The 20,792-nt window shown below is 42.6% G+C and overlaps 1 protein-coding gene across 1 annotated transcript in view; it reads left to right on the plus strand.

The window, feature by feature from the left end:
* DDOST (dolichyl-diphosphooligosaccharide--protein glycosyltransferase non-catalytic subunit) overlaps nucleotides 1-20,792 on the plus strand; it is a 337,702-nt gene that overhangs the window by 107,107 nt on the left and 209,803 nt on the right. Inside the window, exons 4-5 of the mRNA XM_044063179.1 lie at nucleotides 12,858-12,961; nucleotides 13,543-13,637. Coding sequence (XP_043919114.1) covers nucleotides 12,858-12,961; nucleotides 13,543-13,637 — 199 coding nt within the window. The remainder of the gene's footprint in view (nucleotides 1-12,857; nucleotides 12,962-13,542; nucleotides 13,638-20,792) is intronic.

Consider the following 20,792-nt stretch of genomic DNA (forward strand, 5'->3'; position numbering starts at 1 on the left):
CACGGAATTGAAAATATTTCCAGAATGAAAGTTAAGAGATGGCTGCCATTTGAAGTTTGATGGTAGAGAAGCTGGCTCCTTCTTTAAAATGAGATACAAGGAAGAGGATAGCTGCAGTAGGTGTTGGAAGAAGGGTCAATGCTCTCATTACAAGCCTAGAATACAAATCTCTTCCATTTTTACCCATAGACTTTCTTAGTAGCTGTTTTTGGGAGGCTAAAATAGTATTTCGGACAGAGAAGCAAGCCTGGACCTTAGAACAGTCACTGGAAGTGGAGAAACCAAGTGGTCAATTTTAAGGAATATCAAACCAAGGATGACAAAGGCGGTCTGTTTGGCTTCCAGAATCCATGGAGGATATTTCGGGTGAGACCAGAGGAAGGAGAACTAAATCTGACCAAGCCAACAGGGGGCAATGAGGATTACGAAGGACTTCATATGCTTTTCTTTCTGGAGAAAAACACCAATATTTATAAGAAAAGTTGCTCGAGACTCCGTCACCACGCCTGACACTGGTGGCGGTAAACGAGATCTGAGGAAGTTAGTTAGGAGACTGTGCACTGTGGAAATGGGAGGAGCTCAAGACTTTTTTTTTTCAGACTAGGATCTGAGTCAGACCCAACCCTCTGATCCATACCTCATCCGTGAAGAGGAACGAGACCTCAGATTGTTTTTGTTTTATTGCTCAAAAAAAAAAAATCCCCCACTACCACCCCAAAAAATCCCCCACTACCACCCCAAAACCCTTTATTAATAACATGTAAAACTATGTCCATCTTCAAATATTGAAGTTTTTGACTCCTAATATGAACAAAAGTTCTAAAGTGATAACTCTAGTCTGTGTGGCTACCCAAAAAGAAAGGCATTTTTCTCCAGAAAGAAAAGCATCTGAAGTCCTTGGTACACTTGAATGCTTTCAGTAAACACTCAGGTTCATAGAGGTTTACTAGGCCAATGACCACAAGGGCCATTTTAAGCCTAGCCATGCATTCCAAATCTCTGACAAGTTCAGATATCCTTGGTAAGTGTAAACAGGGCCTTTGGAGACTAAACATTTACAAGCAGGGGCCTGGGAGATGAACCATTTATAGGCTGCCATTATGCCATTAGAGACGCAGGTGCCAAACCAAGGATGAATTTCCTGTTCCCCATCCAATTGTCCAAGTTGCACTTGAATTGGGTTAGGAAGGAACTCTGCATTTGCTTAACAGCTATCTTTGTAAATTCTTGCATATTATCGAGATAATCCCTTATCTTCTGTTTAGCATTCTGCAGTTGCTGCTCTTGTTCTGAGAGGCTCACCATATTTTGCAAAACATTTGTCAGTCACTAAATAATTCTTATTACTTCTTAACCATCTCTCCCTTTCTTTTTACACCTAAGCTTTAAACTCCACTTGTAACTTTATCCCGCTCCCTAGCTATATTTACAGATGCAAGTTCTATCCTCTAACAGCTGCTGAACTACTTCCAAAACCCATTCCTGAAAATTTTCTCTTTTCAGCAGAGAGGTGGGGAAAGCACCAGTGTCTCATTTTTATTTCATTACCCGTGTTTTTATTTTAGTTATTATTGGTGCATGATCTGAAATAGTTATTTGGTGAGTTTCAAGACCTTCAAGTAAATGCAAATGTTCCTGGGAGATACAAATTCTTTCTAGCCTAGCCCAGTTTTTGTATCTTGGACAATGATATGTAAATTAATTCAGAACTAGTACTGTACATCTGCCATGCTAGTTTCATAAATGTCTTCAAAAGCGCAGAAAAAGAAGGAAAGGAGTACATTAACCACAGGCTCAAAACTGCCAGGGTTTCCGCTAGTAAATAGTTTGCGTTCATTGTGCCAGAATGGAAAAAAAAACAATGTCCACACAGAAAACATCCAAAAAGATGTCCCCGTTAGGCTAGATTCTAATAACATATTAGAATTAGATGTCCCATGTTTGTAATGATTAAAATGGGTCCCTAATGTTTTGCCCCTTCTATATCCAAAAAGACCTCTATCTTGGAGCATATTAGTCAGTCTGTCATCTGACATCAAAATGTTCCAATTATGTTGAACTATATGAGAAAGTACTTGAGTATTCCGCCCATACATTATCAACCTAATGGGTGATGAATCCTGGGTGGTCTTATCCTTGTATGTCAAAAGGTCTTTCCTGTCTAGAGATGAAACCTCCCAATACGCCATGGTAACTGTACCTGGCTTGTACCCCCGGGTTTTAAATCTTTTAACCATATCCTGCCTGTAATGTTCATATTTGTTGGGATTGGAACAGATGTGGTTAATTCTAAGGAATCGTGATTGGGATATTACGTATAATATGGGTTGGATGATGACTAGAAGCATGTAACAATAAACAGTGTTGAGGGTATTTACGGAATACCTGGGTATCATCAGTATTCCTTGTAATCAAAACATCTAGAAAGGTGATTTGATTCATATCATGGTTACACATGGACTGAATACCCCATTTATTACTGTTAATATAGTCCATAAACTCCTGTAGATAAGCAACATCTGCTTTCCAAATTAACCAACAGTCATCCAAATAACGACGCCAGACTTGATGCCTTTTTGAGCCGTGCACTTGCCGTACTTGCAGGGGTTACATTGGGACGGTATTTAGAGCAACACAGTTAAGTCTCTTGTACATGGCACAAGCAGTAAAAATGTAATTCAAAGTGGAAAGGGATGATGATCATACAGGAGGAAGCTCAAGAAACAAGGACTGACTGGGATTTTGGATGCAGACTCTTAAGAAGAATTATCACAATCATTCAGAATATTATATTTATAAAGTAACAGGGAGTATTTTAAGAACTAAACCAGCACAGGAATGGAGAAAAGAGACTCTGCTGATAGGGATGACTGCAGTTAGGGATACAGACAATAGGAAAGAGGGGGCTGGAATTTATTGGAGAAAACTGGCAAAGGAACCAAGGTACTGGGAGCAAATGACTAGAAAGAGAAAGGTACTAGAATGGAAAGATGCCAAGAATTTATTTTGACTGCAGGTTAGAGATTTCCTTCCCTGTCAAGAATTGATATCAGAATATAGGTAAATAGAAAGGAAATGGGGGGGGGGTGTTAAACGAAAGACCAGCACTGGCAGAGTTTTTAATAGAAGCTAGAACAGAAGCTGCCATTAAAAAAGAAATAATTAGTAGAGCATACAAAATATTGCATGATAACTATAAAAATCAATCAGAGGAGCTTAGGATTGGGAACAGAACCTGAATAAGCTATTCACAGAGACACAATGGGGAGGGGGATATGTGTATCTCCCAAATATGCAACATTGTCTAAAATAATTTAGGATCTTTGCCGGGACATGTTTACTTTGGGTGTAAAAATATCTATGTAGACTCCAAATACTTTTTCTGGAGGTGGATAGCAAATGTTGACTGAGAAGAAAGAGGCAGTTTGAACATAGTTTTTGGGAGTGTAGTGAGTTGGCAGATTTTAAAGATTCCCTGCGGACCTCTCTGTTGGAGATGCTGGGTGAGTGGATTGGGTTGACTGAGGAGATGATTTTTGAGCGATTTATATAGATTTGGAATTGCCAAGACATAGTAAACCCTTGCCGAGTCAAATTATGGTGCCTGCGAAAAAAGCAATTACTAGAAAATGGAAATCGGTCTAAACCAACTTTACTAGAAGTAGTGAATATAGTAACAGGGATAAAACAACTGGAATTGGGATCTTTAGAAAAGGGAAGATGCAAATTACATATGAAAAAATTGGAATTGTGGGAACAATATATGCAGAGCGGGAATGAGGTCTAAAAGAAGTCGGGATTTGAGTGTGCTGTATAATGCTTAACTGGCAATGACTGGTTAGATTATAAGTGATGTATAATGGTTGCAACTAGAGTGGTGTCATTGTTTGTTTTTCATTTATGTAAATGTAAGATTGTCTGTCATGTGATAATTTAATAAAGATGTTTTTTGTTTAAAAAAAAAAAAAAGGTATGCTCCCGACACTTTTAGCAACAGGCCCTACAAAGGCAGGCAGGGAGGGGAAAATCACAATGAAAATTGCACTCACTGCAGAGATGGTCTGCAGAATCAAGGGTTTCGGTGATGGTCTTCTCCACTGGATCTTTACAGTGCTCCTTAAGGGTTGCCCGACTGCTGCACTCTGGAAACAGTCAGGGAGCACTTGTCTCTGCATCCTTCAGTCTGGGTAGCCATCACTCAAGATATGTGGATGCAGAGAATCTTTACCTGAGGTAACACAATTCCATTTCTTTCTCTCTCCCCAACTCAAAAAGACATCTTGACATCCTACCCTGCAAAGGAATGCTGTAGCACAAGAGATGAGAAATAAATAAATAAAAAGCTGCTAGACAAGTGAGTTATCCAAGAGGTCCTGCCAGAACAACAAGCATCCAGAGTCCACTGAGGGCTCTTTTTGGTACCAAAGAAGAATGGGTAACTAAACCAATTTATAAAACACATTCCGGATGGATGCAGTGCAGTCTGTCCTGCTACTGTTAAGGAAGGACAACTGGATGTGCTATATAGACGTCAGGGCACATACTACCACATCAAGATAGCCAGGTAGTCCAGAAGATTCCTTCACTTTCAGCTGTGAGGCTTTCATTTCCAGTTCAGAGCCCTGCCCTTTGGTCTTACCACGGCCCCTCAAATGTTCACCAAGTGCATAGCAGTGGTTGCAGCTCACCTCATACTTCAGGGCTTCTGTGTTTTCTCATATCTGTTACTTCAGGCCAGAGATTCCTTGCTTCAACTTTGCTCCCATGTGGGAATCACAGTCTGTATGGAAACATCATAGTTGTTTCCTGCCCAAACAGTAGAATTTGTTGGCACCATCTGGATTTGACATTGCAGATAGCCAAGTTAACAGAGTTAAGAATTCTCACCTTTTAACAAGCATCAGCAGTCACCTCCCATCAGAATCACTTAGCTAGGTGCATAATGTGTCTCCTGGGATATTTGGCAGCCACTGTCACCCTGGTTCCTCAGGCCAGGTTTTACAGGATGTTACAGTGAATTCTTGCAGTTCAGTGGTCGGTGGTTTACCAAATTATGCTCTCTCCCATTTGTCTCACCAACTTATGCAGACGTGTTCAGTGGTTATTGGATCCCCCCATCTTCCAAGGTCATTCTTTTTTATTCTGCTGCCGCTTCATGTTATAGTGAGTATGGGCAGTTGTCATTTGACATGGAGGGAGACATTTCATGGGGAAAGACAGTCCAAGGCACATGCTCCTCCTCAGAGGGTAGTCTTCACATAAGTGTCCTGGAATTGAGGGCTGATCTTCCTACATAGCAGTTTTTTGGGATTCCCACCCTGGGGATGTGATTTTGATCAGACCGACAACATGCTGGTGGTCTGGTGCATCAACCATAGCTCTCAATTTTCCATCTCCAAAATGTGGAACTCTACCTCTCATAATGTGGAACAAATGGCCAAAATGTGCAACACTTGCTAACAAGTTAATTAGGAAACTCGCAGAATGGTTAAATGTGTTGCTTTATACTTTAAAAAGTTATTTTGATTAATTAATATGATTCAGCACTACTTGCCATGGATGTCAGTCAAAGAAATTCCTATTTGAATGTGTGACACATCTTTTCATTGTGGAACTTTGAGACACATGGAGATTTTACAGTCAAAAGGAGGAACTTTTTTCATAACGAGGTGCACTTGAGAGATATGACATCAACAAACAATGGGGAATAGGTTCTTGCACATTGTATTGAGAAGCCATGAGGGGTTGACACTGGATTATATCTTACCATAACTTTCTGGTAGCAGCACACATCCCAGGGAGATCCAGTTTCTTAGCGGACAAGCTGAGTGGGTCCATCCTTGTACCACACAAGTTGTCCGTCAGCCAAGCAATGGTGGGTAGTATTGCCAGCCATGCTGTGGCCTGTTTGCCTCCTCCTGCAACATCAAATGCAGTAGCAAGTTTGTCCTGATGCCCCAGAAGGGGGGAGTTCCAAGGGATGTTTTGGTCCACACTTAACCCCCAGTACTTCCACCTACTCCCCTTATATCAACGTTTCTGCAGAAGATGATGTGGTGCAAGGTGAGACTGATTCTCATTGCCCCCTTTTGACCTCTTCAGGTTTGGTATCTGATCTTTGGCCTCACCTGATGCACTTGGATTTTATTCCAGACCTCGTCAGTCACCCTTCCAGCAAGCCTCACCCAGACATAACATCCTTGAAATTAACTGCATAGTTTCTCCAGTTCCCATGATGACCAGGTAGTTCAGGCTATCATCTAGAGTCTTGCATATTTTTACATCCACTCAAAAGCCCTCCATCAGGAAAGTTTACAAAAACAAGTGGAAGAGATTTTCTGGATGGGGATTTAGCAGGGATACATATACTTTTTCAGCCCTTCTCCCTGCTATTTTAGATTTTATGGCTAGCTCCTTTTGAGATGGGGCTAGCTGTTCCACCATTAAGGTTCAAATGGCTGCCATTTTATATTTTCACGAGTGAGAGAAACAAACTCCCCTGTTGTTTTGTTGAAGCTGTCTAAACCTTTTTATTAGGGGTATGTTTATTCTTTGCCCCCCCCCCCCCCATTAAAAGATCCCATTCCACCTTGGGACTTTACTGTTCTACTTCAGGCCTTGATAAACCCCCTTCTGAACCAGCTGCTACTGCTGAGTTAACGTATCTCTCTTGGAAGACCCTTTTGCTTGCATTTATCTCCATTCGAAGAATTTGAGCCTAAGGTCATTCTTGTAAGCCACCTTACTTGATGTTTCATAAAGATAGGTTGCGACTTAAAACTGACCTTCATTTCTTCCCAAGGTGTCTTCAGTTTTGCTTTGAATCAGGCTGTCAATCTACCTGTTGTCTTCCCAATTTTTTCCAATAAAGGGGAGTACAATTTACTTTAGGATATTCATTGCCCATTGACATTTTACCTGCATCGAGCTAAACCTGTAAAGAAAACAGATGGGATGGCAGAGGGGTGGGATGATGGCAGAATGGTTAAGGTGTTTACCTTGCAGACCCAAAGTGCAGGGTTTGATTCTTACATGGGGTAATTGGCTAGGCTTAAAATGTCCCACAAGGGCAATTAGCCTAATACTAATCTATGAACCTAAGATTGACTGGGTCTCCTTTTCTCCAGTCAAAGTGGATAAAGGTGTTTCTAAACTGACTCTATCCAGGTAGCTATCTGACTGCTCATTCTACTAGGGCAGTAGCCACTTCTACAGATTATTCCTCAAGGGTGCTTTTTGATGAAATCATTGCAGCTGCTACCTAATCTACTGTGCATACTTTTATATCCCACTATAAATACTTTACAGGTCTAGGACTTCTTTTGGTTCCTCCATCCTCTGCAGTATCCTTCCATGAGACCTCCCAGGGTTTGTAGTAGCTGGGGATTCTATCCATCAATTGTGGAAGGATGGAACAGACAACATAGTTTAAAAAAGTTGTATTATTACCATAACGCTATATCTGTATTTGTCTTCTTCCATCCCCCTGCCATATTTTCATAAGTTCATAGGTAGGTACTAGGCTATTGGCCCTAAGGCCCATACAAGCCTAGCCAAAAAATGTACCCTGGCTTTCGCCACCCAAGAAAATTATTTTCCTGTGCCCCTGTCGAGCAGAGCCACAGAAGTGATCCCCGGGGTGAATTTCCCATTTATCATCAAGATTTTTCCTGAGTGCTAATGAGGAGCTCTGTTTGACATAGATAGGTAATCTGTTCCAGAGTATGGGAAGTCTCTGGGACAGGAATCTATCCCTCCACCATGTTCTGTTTATTGTGGCGACAAGGTTTAGGTCCCTAGAGCATGTAGCTCTGAGGGATTGGGATTTCTTTAAGTGGAGCATGTCCAACAGCTTTGGGTTTGACATAGCTTTGTATGTTAGGCAGAGATCGCCCCTGAGTAGGCGATATGTGATGGAGTAAAGTTGTAGTTTTTTGAGACGGTCTGCATAGGGCATCTGTTTGAGGCCAGTAATCCTCTTTGTGAGGTATTTCTGTGGTCTTTCCAGTTGTTGTAGATGTCTTGTGAGGTACATACCAAAAGGGGTGTTGTACTCTATAATGGGTCTAATGAGTGATGAGTAGAGGGGAACAATGACCTCTTTTTTTTTTTCTGGATGAGAATCCTTTTGTGATGAGATGAGCTACGTAGAAGGATTTCCTGACCACTGTGGCGATGTGATTATCAAAGGAGAGACTACTGTCCATCTGTGTCCCAAGGCTAGCTATGTGGTAGTTCATGGGTACAGAGATTTTACCAAAGGAGATGACAATACACTTTTTGGCATTGAGCTTCAGGCCATGGCTTTGACACCAGGTATCTGTCTCAGTGCGGCCCTTTTGTAGTTTGTCCACATCGTTAGGAGTTTCGTTTATGGCTCCTAGTTTTCAGTCATCTGCAAACTTTGTTAGCCAAAGACCTTTTGTGTTGGCCTGTACTTCAGAGAAGTAGATACCAAACAGGAGAGGACCCAGGACTGAACCTTGTGGTACTCCACTTGTCACTGGTCTGATGTCGGATTTGGAATCCGCTACTTTCACAGTGTGTGTTCTGTCCATGAGCCAGTTGGCAACCCATCTTGTGACATAGGGGTTTATACCTAGTTTAGTGAGCTTATCTATAATTCCAGAGTGGGGGATGGTGTCGAAAGCCTTGGCAAGATCTAGATAAGCTGTGTGAACCATTTTACCCTCATCTATGGCTTTGGTGACTTCTTCAAATAAGTCAATCAGGTTTAGGAGACACGATCTGCCTTTTACAAATCCAAACTGGGTAGGGTCCAGAGTTTGGACATTACCAATGTCTTTGAGTTCCACGATGATACATTCATGGCCTTGCAGACCAGGCTCGTCAGGGCAATGGGGCGGTAGTTCCTGGGGTCCGTCGTGGCTCCCCCTTTGTGGAGTGGGATAACCGTCGGGGTGTGCCATTCAGTGGGTACAAAGCCTGAGGTGAGGCTATGATTGAACATGGTACTTGGGTAGGGTGCCACTTCATTCTGTAGTTCGTGTAGAACGCAGCCTGGGATATTGTCATGTCCCATGGATGCTGTGTTCTTGGCTTTGGAGAGTTTTTTTTACCTGTGCAGCCATGATTATCGGAACTTTGCATTCTTCTGGTGTAGAGATGGGCCCTCTAGGGGGTGAGAGGGGGGTAAAGTTAGCACTGAATCTATCTGCTAGGATGTTGGCAATATCAGTTGGTTCTGTATATGTAGTGCCATTGTGCTGTAACTCAGAGCAGATCTGAGTGTTCCCATTTAGATTCTTGACATAGCTATAGAATGCTTTGTGGTTGTCTTTAGAGTCAGTGGCAATTTTGTTTTCGTAACTAGCTTTGGAGGATTTTATGAGAGATCTCAGCTTCTTACCGAGGTTGACCAGGGAGTTCCTCCAGTCATGGGATTTTACTCTTTTTTTTGCAACAGTTTCTTTCTTCTGTTGTAGAGTTTGTTTATGGCAGAGGACCACCAGATTAGCTTCCCTGTTTTGGAGGATAACATCTTTGTTCTATTAGGGATAGCATGATCCATGCACTCGTGTAAGTGCTTATAAAGTGCATTTGTGTAGGATTCGGCAGTCATACCTCTATTGTCTGTCTGCATAGGTGTCATGAAGTTTGCCACTTCTTTCTTAAGAGGTGTGAAGTTGGCTTTGGAGAAGTTTTTTACGATGGTTTCCCTAATTGGGGGTGGGATGTGGATGTCTAGGCTGATTAGCTTGTGGCCGGATCTGACCAACGAGGAATTGACCTCTGGTGTGGAACACCGGTTTCCCATGTTGGTAATGACCAGGTCTAGGATATTGCTGCCCCTCGTGGGGGTGTGAGTAACTTGATCCAAGGCGTTGGAATTTATGAATTCTAGAAAACGTTGAGCAAAATAGTTGGTAAATGAGTAGTTTTCCCAGTTAATGGTGGGGTAGTTAAAATCGCCCATTATTAGGGTGTTGGGTTGTACCCTAATACTTTCCAGTGTATCAATAAATGGAGTGTGAATCCTGGGGCATGGTGGGGGGTCTGTAGCAAGCTACAATTTGGATTGCGGTCTTGCCCAGAGTTAGTTGCACTTGGATAATCTCGGATGCATTATGCTGTGCAACTAGCGTGGAAGTGTGGATATCCTTAATGAATATGGACACGCCTCCACCTTTAGTGCTTCTTTCTGGGTTAGGTGGCTGAAAGGTGTGGTATGAATTGAAGCGTGGTAATGTAGGGGTGTGCTCTCTGGAGCTTTGAACCAGGTCTCTGTCACTGCACAGATGTCAATGTCCTCCATTTTAAGGAGTGCCTTGAGTGAGTGCATTTTGAGGTTTAGACTTCTCGCATTGAGTAGCATTACCCTCAGATTTTGCTTGCTTGTAACTGTTACGGTGGTGAATTTGTCATTTGAACCTTCCCTAAAAAAGGCACTATAGAAGTGGCAAGAGCCTTAGCCAGTATCCGGAATCCTAAGGGCGACAGGTGCAGGCCATCTCTGGCAAAGCATCGTGGACTGTCGATCATGTCGTCCCAGGCAGACAAATACTGGATCCCCTTAGAATGACACCAGAAGCTTAGCCAATTGTTAGTCAATCATTTTGTCCTTGTACTGTGGTATCATTCTGGGTGATGGCAGAATGCTACTCAGGGTTAGGGTCATACCTGCCTGGGATACAAGATCGGAGAGCTCCTCCATGTCTCTTTTTTCATGTAGTCCAGGGAGGCACGCCTCAGGTTATTCACACCAACATGGACAATGACAGTGTCATATTTGTACTTATTGTAGAGTGACCTGAGTGCATGCGTTATGTGGTGGATCCTGGCACCTGACAGGCAGCTAACTCCTTGTTTAGTCTAGTGAGTGGAACATCAGTGTGCCTGACTATAGAGTCACCTATGAATAGAGTGTTGGGTATGTTGTTATGCCTTTTGGGCTGTGGTTGAGTGGCACACTGAGTTTGTGGGCTATATGTCATTTGGGTTGTGTTGGGGGGTGGAGTTTGCTTGCGTTTATGCTTTGGATGTCCCTGATGCTTGGGCAGGTTTTTATTGAGAGCCTCCACGAATGTAGGTGTGTGTTTTGTGTTTCTATGTGTGTTTTGGTGGTGTAGGTTTTGAGGGACTATGTGATGAGTGTGGTGTGGTGCAAGTGTTTACCTTCTCCTCTTTACTGTCTAGTCCAGTCTTGGGTGAAGAGAGCTTTGCTTCCAGTTTGGCTATATAAGTGCATCTCTCAGAGGTTGTAGTGTTGGGTGGTAGGAGGAGAGGGTTGTCTGTACATGAGGCAATTGCTGCATTCCCCAAGATGCCCAGATTCGTCAGGTAAACAGGAGAAATCATTGGGAGCTGACCCTTAGACATGCCTGGATAAGTGCTTATTTATTAAGTACTAAAAACTGCTTTCCTCTAGACAGTGAGGAAAGTTGAGTGCTGTAGTAATTTGCAGCTTATGTAGTGCTTACAGTGATTTTTGAACAAGTGCTGAGTTCAAAGAAACGGATTTAAGTGCTGAAACTAGAAAACTGGCTAGTTTATAAGAAACAAAACTAAGCTAGAAGGCTTCCCTCCAACACAGAAGGGCTTGGGGGCTGAGAAGCCTACAGTCTAGACCACTTAACAGAAAAGGCAGGAAACAAGCTTAATTTTTTTTTTGTTCTCTTTCCGAGGTGCTCTCTTTGTACACAGTAGGAGTGCTTGAAATCAGAATATGATCTCACTGCACTCAGTTGAGTGAGCAAATGAGATGGGCCTAGAAGGAGTATCCAAACACAAATTTACAAGAGGGGCGGGCAGTTTCAAAGCCACTAAGATTAACACCAAAACAGAAACAGGGAGGGTGGGTGGGAAAACTAACTGAAGAACAGAGTCAAAACTTCCAGTTCAGTTAATAATCATGCAACACAGTTAAATCAATTTAAATACTGTATTATTTATAAAGGTACTTAAATTCTCTTCTATGTCCAGTTGAATACAGCTAGATCTTAGCCATCCAAAGCTGAGGTTTTTAAGCAGAAAATATTTCAAACTGTACCACTTAAATAGGCAAGGACAGGAAATCAAAGAATGTGGCTACCCCCACACCTGCAATTACTAACAAATAATAAAATTCAAATCAGCACTAACTGAAGAACAGAGTCAAAACTTCCAGTTCAGTTAATAATCATGCAACACAGTTAAATCAATTTAAATACTGTATTTGACAAAAAGTGTAGATAAAGGTACTTAAATTCTCTTATACTCTTTCTTTGGACTCCAGTTCGACTGCACTGTACCTACCAGGAGCCCGTCTTTGTTATACTCATGGGCTGTATCCCTGTAGTAGATTTGATCTGGATACCCTTATATTTCTGTGTAAGGCAGGCAAACAAGAGTGTGAGGTGTTTAGATTACAGATGGGGATTGTGGGTATGGGGTGGAGCCTGACCCTTAGAACCAGAAGTCCAGAGCTGCCAATGTCTGATCAGTATGGATTCAGTAGACCCATGAGTTGATGACTGAAGACGACAACCCTGAACTAGTGTTATGGTAAGTATATAACTCTTGTTTACGTTTCAGCCTGGCAGCTAATTCTGAGGAATAAGACAGTGAGCTGTTAACTTCCTGATTCCTGTGGTCCAAGGTTCGATTCCTTCAGCCTCCATTTGTGTACTGTATGACCTTCAGTGAATCACTTAATGATACAGTTAAGTTTCATTCATTTTGGAACATTTCTTCACGAGCCTCCACTGAAAAATGGGCTTGTACTGAGCCAGACTTTTCTGGTAATCAAATGCGAGTAAATAAAATAAATGCAGTGGTTTGGAGCATTTGGGAAAATTTATCTAGGCTCGTTGGAGTAAAACCACTGAAGTTGTTGTTTCTCTCTCTCTTGCTGCTAGGTGATCCCTTACGAGAGCTGGGCAGTGAATGTGGCCTTGAGTTTGATGAAGAGAAGACTGCAGTCATTGACCATCATAATTTTGATGTTTCTGATCCTGGACAGGTGAGAGACTTTATTTTTTGTACTGGATATGAGGAGAGGGAATGCTGTGAATGAATTTTCTTTGCGTGTGCAGCAGATAATATTTTTGTCTTACATTGAGTAGTTTTGTCCGAGGGAGGAGGCTGCAAGAGGTTCCTGTTGAAACTGCAGGAGCTGCAGCTGTAGTCCTCAGAACTGCATGCCTGAATATGTGATTCTGCTTAATATGTAGTAAGCCTGTGGTTTCATTACCTTGGAGTATTCCTCTTCAAGCTGCAGTGGTCTTGGAGTTGCTGTATAATAGTTTATAGGAGTGTGCGGGATGTATCTCCCCCCCCCCCACCCCACACATTGGGAGTGTTTGAAAAACCTCAGTGTAAAGCCCTTTCACAGGTTTAGAGTGAGTTGTGAATGTTTGTAGTCACAGGATTTGCAGTTAGGGGTTGTACACTTGTATGGAATTGTTTCTGCTCTTATGTTTGTGAAGTCTTCCTTTGGTTTTCTAATCAAACTGACCAATTAAACGTGACTAAGCTTGTAGCGCGCGAGTTGTCCAGAATGTTTCTTTTGCACTTAAGTGACACTGATTTATCTTCTTACAGCACACCCTCATCGTTGCTGATCCTGAGCACTTGTTAAAAGCAACTACGATTGTTGGGAAACCTGCTAGAAACCCCATTCTCTTTAGGGGTGTTGGGTATGTAGTCATTGGCAAATAAAACATTTTCAGTCAATAGTCTGTGTTCATTTAGAAACCGGATGTAATCTGAAGTCAGTAAGCATTTTTGTTTTTTGGAGGATGCCAGTTGGCTTGTAAGTCTGTGTTAAGGTTTAGTTTTATAAATTTACTGTGGAAGTTGAGGTTTAACTGGTTAGATTTTTAATATGAGGTGGAAAGTCCTGCATTTTGCTAAATTTAAAGATGGATGTACACTTTTAAACAATTAAATTCTTTGTTCCAGTGGCTGCTTTTCTGGTTTCATTTTATTACATTTGTGAGCCAGTTCTCAGTGTTTTTCTTGCTCTCAGCAGAGATAGTTTTCTTATGCACAGTTGTGGTCCATGGCAGTGGTGTTGTTGGTCTACTAATTCTGTCTGTGTGAACACACAGCATAAAAGCATTTATTAGAGGGAGCAGGCAGCAGTATGCCTGAACAGCCCATTTATTAGAGGGAGCAGGCAGCAGCAGTATGCCTGACATGGTCCATAAGAGCATTTGTTAGAGGGAGCGACACCAGTATGCCTGACACTGTCCATAAGAGCATTCATCAGAGGGGAGCAGGCACCAGTATGCCTGACATGGTCCATAAGAGCCTTCATTAGAGGGAGCAGACAACAGTATGCCTGACGCGGTCCATAAGAGCATTTATTAGAATAACTCTTAACACCCTGGATCAGCTGGTCAACACCCCCCAACAGAGGTGACAACATATTGAACCTAGTCATCACCAACATGGGCGACCGGTGTTCTACACCGGAGGTCAACCCCTCGCTGGTTAGATCAGATCGTAGACTAATCACTCTGGATATCCACATTCCGCCCCTGCCTCCAGTCAAGGAAACAACCATGAAAATTTTTTCAAAAGCAAACTTCATGAGGTGGAAAGGTTCACAGCCCCCATGCTAAAAGACAACACTGTCTAAGCTGCTGAATCCCTTACAAAGGCACTCTATGAGCACCTGCAAAATTGCATGGATCGTGCTATCCTAAGCAAAACCAAGACTCACTCCTCCAAGAAAAGGAAACCAGTTTGGTGGACCCCTGCCAAAAACAAGCTATACAATAGGAAGAGGAAACTAGTACAGAAAAGAGTAAAATCCCAAGAAGGGAAGACATCCCTGATCAGTATCAGCAAGAAACTACGATCCCTCATTAAATCATCCAAGGCGAGCTTCGAAAGAAAAATTGCCATGGACTCCAAAGATAACCGCAAAGCATTCTTTAGCTATGTTAAGAACCTAAGTGGAAACTCTCAGATCTGCTCTGAGTTGGTGCAGAATGGCACAAAATACACTGAACCGAATTATATTGCCAACATTTAGACAGGTTTAGTGCAAATTTCAACTCCCTCTCACCCCCTAAAGGGCCCATAACCATGCCAGAAGAATGTAGAGCCCTGGCAATCACTGACACACAGGTTAAAACAGCCCTATCCAAAGTAAAAAATACAGCTTCAGTGGGACGGGACGGTGTCCTAGGCTGTGTCTTACACAAGCTCCAAAATGAACTAACCCCTCACCTAAACACACTCTTCAAACTCAGCCTCTCTACAGGCTACGTACCCATAGAGTGGCACACAACTACAGTTATCCCGCTCCACAAAGCTGGAGTCACAATGGACCCCGGGAATCATCACCCTAGAAGCCTGACTAGCCTGGTCTGCAAGGCTATGCAGCGCATCATCATGGAAATCCTTAACAGAGATATTGGGAACTTCCAAACATTGGACCCTACCCAGTTTGGCTTTAAGGGCAGATCATGCCTCCTAAACCTGGTGGACTACTTTGAGACAGTTACCAAGGCTTTAGACGAGGGAAAGGAGTTCCACACAGCCTACCTAAACCTCGCAAAGGCTTTCAACACCATTCCCCATTCTAGTATTTTGCTCACCAGCCTGAACATTAACACCTACGTCACGAGATGGGTTGCCAATTGACTTATGGATAGAACCCGCACGGTGAGTTGCAGGCTGTAGGTCTGACTCTAAACCGGTTACAAGTGGTGGCCCCCAGGGCTTAGTCCTGGGACCCCTCCTGTTCTGTATATACTTCTCAGAGGTACAGGCAAGCACAGGAGGACTATGGCTGACCAAGTTCGCAGACTACTGCAAACTGGGGGCCATAATTGACTCTCCAGCTGATAGACATCCTTCAGAACAGTCTCGCTGAGACGGATACCTGGTGTCAAAATCATGGCCTCAAGCTAAATGCCAAAAAGTGCATAGTCATCCCCTTTGGAAAAAAACAAAGTACCCACGAACTACCACATAAGTGGTAATCCCCTAAATACAGAAAATTTAATAAGGGATCTGGGGACCCATGTAGAGAGTAATCTCTGTTTTGATAATCATATTGCCAAGGTGGTTAGAAAATCCTATGTGGCCCACCTAATCACAAAAGGGTTCACATCTAGAACAAAAGAGGTTATTGTGCCCCTCTACTCATCACTCATCAGACTCATCATAAAGTACAACCCCCATTTGGGATGTACCTTACAAGACACCTGCAACAGCTGGAAAGTCGACAGAAGTACCTCACCAAGAGAATTACTGGCCTGAAACAAATGCTCTATGCAGCCCGACTGAAGAAACTCCAACTGTACTCTGTTGCATACCGCTTACTCAAAGGTGATCTGTGCCTGACATACAAGGCCATGTCCAACCCAGAATTGATGGACATGCGCCACCTAAAAAAAAAAAAAAAACAAACCCCCCCAAGAGCCACACGCTCTAGGGATCTAAACCTCACCACAACGATAAATAGGACATGCTGGAGGGATAGATTCCTGTCCCAGAGACTCCCCCATGCTTTGGAACAGGATTCCAGTATACATTAGGGAGAGCTCCTCACTAACGCTCTTCAAGAGAACCCTTGACGAGTGGATGGGAAACAGAAAATTTACCCCGTGGATCACTGCAGTGGCTCTGCTGGACAGAGGCACAGGGCACTAATCTAAGGGAGTGGTGAAAATCAACACATTCTGATTAGGCTTATAGATGCCCTCTGGCAGATAGGTTCATAGGTAAGTACTAGGCTAAGCATTTATTACAGGGAGGAGACACCAGTATGCCTGACACGGTCCATAAGAACATTTATTAGAGTCTGCAGGGACCAGTATGCCTGACATGGTCCATAAGCGCATTTATTAGAGGGAGCAAGCAACAGTAGCAATATGCCCGACATGGTCTATAAGAGCATTTATTAGAGGGAGCAGCCGGCAGTATGCCTGACATGTCCCATTAGAGCATTTATTAGTGGGAGCAGGCAGCAGTATGCCTGACAATGTCCATAAGAGCATTTATAAGAAGAAGTAGGCAGCGGTATGCATGACACAGTCCATAAGAGCCTACATTAGAGGATACAGTCATCAGTATGCCTAACACGGTCCATAAAAGCCTTCATTAGAGGGAGCGGGCACCTGTATGCCTGACACGGTCCATAAGAGAATATGGTGTTTAAATTGAGAGATAGAGCAGTTCTAAGGGAAAAAGTGAAGAGCAGACTTTGTGGAGCCAGGAATACTTTAAACCCAATTAGGTGGCGCTGCCTGCTGTTGCGCTATGCTCAAAAACGTGCAAAACCGCGCAAAAGAGGATTTTAAGAGAGGAAGATGGAGTTTTGGAATTGACCCAAAATGGCCAATAAAACTACAGTTTCAAGTCTGTAACCACTCCCACAGGGGCAGGCAAGGCTGCTCAATGTTTTTCACTGCCACTGATCAACAGAGAGACTTCCCTTTAGCCCAAGCAAAAAATGGCCTCACAGAAACTTACAAACAGTTCAAGAACAGCAAGCCTGTAACTGAACTTTTTTAAATCTCAGAAAAGTGGGGCAAAAAACAAGATTTTTTTTGTTTTTTTGTTTTTTTCAGAGATAGCAGAGGTTCACAAGTATCAACAAGTTATAACAGTGCAGTAAATGACCCCACACAAGAGTGCTAGGCCAAAGACAGATAAAATGCAAGTTTTGAGAAAAAAACTATTTTAAAAATAAGTGCAAAAAGGAAATTCAGTAAATGGCTCTAGGTTGTGCTCTAAATACAGTTACTAAAGCAGAAATCAAGTTTAACAAGCTAGAAAATGCTCAAAATAGGCGGCTATGCAGAAAAACGTAGCAAATAAACAGAGGAAAATACTTAAAATCTTATAAGTGGCTCCTTTCTTCTCTCAGCGTTTTCTCCTCTTGGTGGGTGCTTCACCAACAGCCAACAAGCCTGAAAAGATGCCAAAACCACAAGGCAACCAGGTTTTAAGAGAGGAAGATGAAGGAGTTTTGGAATTGACCCAAAATGGCCAATAAAACTACAGTTTCAAGTCAGTAACCACTCCCACAGGGGCAGGCAGGCTGCTCAATGTTTTTCACTGCCACTGATCAACAGAGAGACTTCCCTTTAGTCCAAGCAAAAAATGGCCTCACAGAAACTTACAAACAGTTCAAGAACAGCAAGCCTGTAGCTGAACTTTTTTAAATCTCAGAAAAGTGGGGCAAAAAACAAGATTTTTTTTTTGTTTTTTTGTTTTTTTCAGAGATAGCAGAGGTTCACAAGTATCAACAAGTTATAACAGTGCAGTAAATGACCCCACACATGAGTGCTGGGCCAAAGACGGATAAAATGCAAGTTTTGAGAAAAAAACGATTTTAAAAATAAGTGCAAACAGGAAATTCAGTAAACGGCTCTAGGTTGTGCTCTAAATACAGTTACTAATGCATAGGACTAAAGAATCCAAAAGATTGTCTGTTTGTCTCCTTGGCGAAGGGAAAGGAAGAGAACTGAAACCAGTCAACAAACAAATTCTCTCCAAGTGAAGTGCTTATTGCCTTGCATTTGCTGCTTTTACGTATTTCATGACGAGTCTGTTCTTGGGCACATTACGGTATATTCTTACATTCTACAATAGCAGCTGCAGCCACCCCAGATTACTTCGAGCAGTCAGCTTACAAGCTTCACTGTGCAATCTCAGAACATTAAAATGTGGGTGTAGCGTCTAGAAGCAGTGATGCTTCTGCCATGTAGTGTCTGCCTATCTCCAGCCAGCCATCATATAACATCATGTTTGAGTCGTCAAGAGTCGGTACTCTGCCTTGTAGTGTCTACCTGTCTCCAGCCAGCCATCATATAACGTCATGCTTTGAGTCAAGAGTCATTACTATAACTGAATATCAGGATGACCATAGTATAGCTGTAAGAGCAAACCATTAATATAAACTTGGAGGGTTGGCATAATGGTTAAGGTCTTAACCTCACAGACACTAAGTACGGAGTTTGATTCTCACCTTTATGGAAAGTTGGCTATACTTAAAATGGCCCGTAAGGCAATTCCAACATGGTTGCACATTGAGTAACAACGTAATTTTATCTCTCGCACTTTGAAAACAGAAACTTGGAACCGAGAGCCAGTAAACTTTTATCACCTCCTGGATAGCCAACTGGCTCACTAATAGCACCCAGGAGGTGAAAATAGGTGAGGCCACCTCCACCAAGAGCCCAGTCACTAGCATAGTCCCCTGAGGTTCAGTACTGGACCTGCTCCTTTTTGGCATGTATTTCTCTGAAATGGAAGCAAATGCTGAAGGTTTATGGTTGACTTAGTTGGCAGATGATTGCAAGCTGGGATTATCATCGACTACTCTGCAGATACTAACGTTCTACAGAAAGGTCTAGCTCTGACTAACAAAAGGTGCCAAATCCATGGTCTTAAAGTCAATGCTAAGAAATGCATAATAATACCTTTGGGAAGTCAACCATCCCAGCTAATTACCATGTTAAGGGGCTGTATCACAAGATTGAAACCTTAGGTAGCCTAATACCTAAAGATCGATCTCTAAATATCGAACTGTGAAAATCGCAAAAGGCCGTTTCCACACAGGGAAACATGTAATTTGGCCGTTACGAGAATTTTGCCCTTTTTACAATGTAGCACGATCTTGGAGTTGGTATATTTAGTTTGAGGGGGGGGCAAAGCCTCCACTTGATTTCTGTTTACAACTTTTTTTTTTTTTTTTTTAGTTTGGCCAATGGCATTGTTTCCCTGTGTGGAAACGGCCATTCGTGATTTTCACAGTTTAATATGTAGTGATCGACCTTTAGGTATTCGATAATCACGTAATATAGACCCGTTGATAATACACCTCCTAAGAGTTGACCCCAGTGGTTAGGGATATGGGTTTGTACATAGACAATAGTCTTACCTTTGACCACCACTTGGCCACAGTGGTGAAGAAATCCTTTTTTATGTTGTGTAGCTTATAAGTAAGGGCATGGTATCTAGGTCCAAAGAGTTATTATCCCACTGTACTCTGCCCTTGTCAGACCAATCAGAGTGTACAATGCTCCCTTTGGTATGTACCTGACCAAGAATATGCAGCAACTAGCGCAATCTCTAAGGTTCCCTACAAAAATAATACAAGGCGTAACAAACCCGCCTTATGCATGGCACCTTAAAGCCATTTCCCTGCACTCGGTCTCCTATAGACTGCTGAGGGGTGATCTATGCCTGGCTTACAAGGCATCCGCAAAACCCACACTTATGAATCACCTACATATTCATAAGACAACCAGTACCAGAAATACAAGGTCTGCGGACCTGAATTTTGTCTGTGACTTGAGCAGAACATGCTGGAAAAACAGATGTGTCCCAGAGACTGCCTGTCCTATGGAACAGACTTCCTTCCATCCATGTAAAGCCGAGCTTGTCTTATTACCCAGTTTAAGCACAACCTAGACAAGTGGATGGGGAATAGGAAATTTACCCTGGGCCTGGCACCCATGTCCCTTATGGACAAAGTTAGCTTATAACTGCCTGACCCTCAGTGTCCTATTTGGATACAGGGCATCTTTATTCTGTCAGGAAAACTTGGCTAGGCTTGGTTAGTAACAGTCTATGACTCTGAGTATATGTTTGAGGAGATTCACTGTTGCAGATCAGCTATCCCCCCCTCCCCGATTCTTTCCTGTTCTTGGCACATTGGCTTGGGTGGCTCCTTCAATGTTTCACCTGCATCATCTTCTCAATACTGTACTTGAACTCCTACCTGTTTTACCAAATTGATGACTTCTGATGTAGTAGGGCTTCATGTCAGGGTCTCCTAACCTGCCTTACCTAGGAAAAGGAAGCTCTAAGATGGCTTTGGT

This window comes from Protopterus annectens, chromosome 2.part1 (assembly GCF_019279795.1).
Source record: "Protopterus annectens isolate FY-2018-M chromosome 2.part1, PAN1.0, whole genome shotgun sequence".
Taxonomy (NCBI): Eukaryota; Metazoa; Chordata; order Ceratodontiformes; family Protopteridae; genus Protopterus; species Protopterus annectens.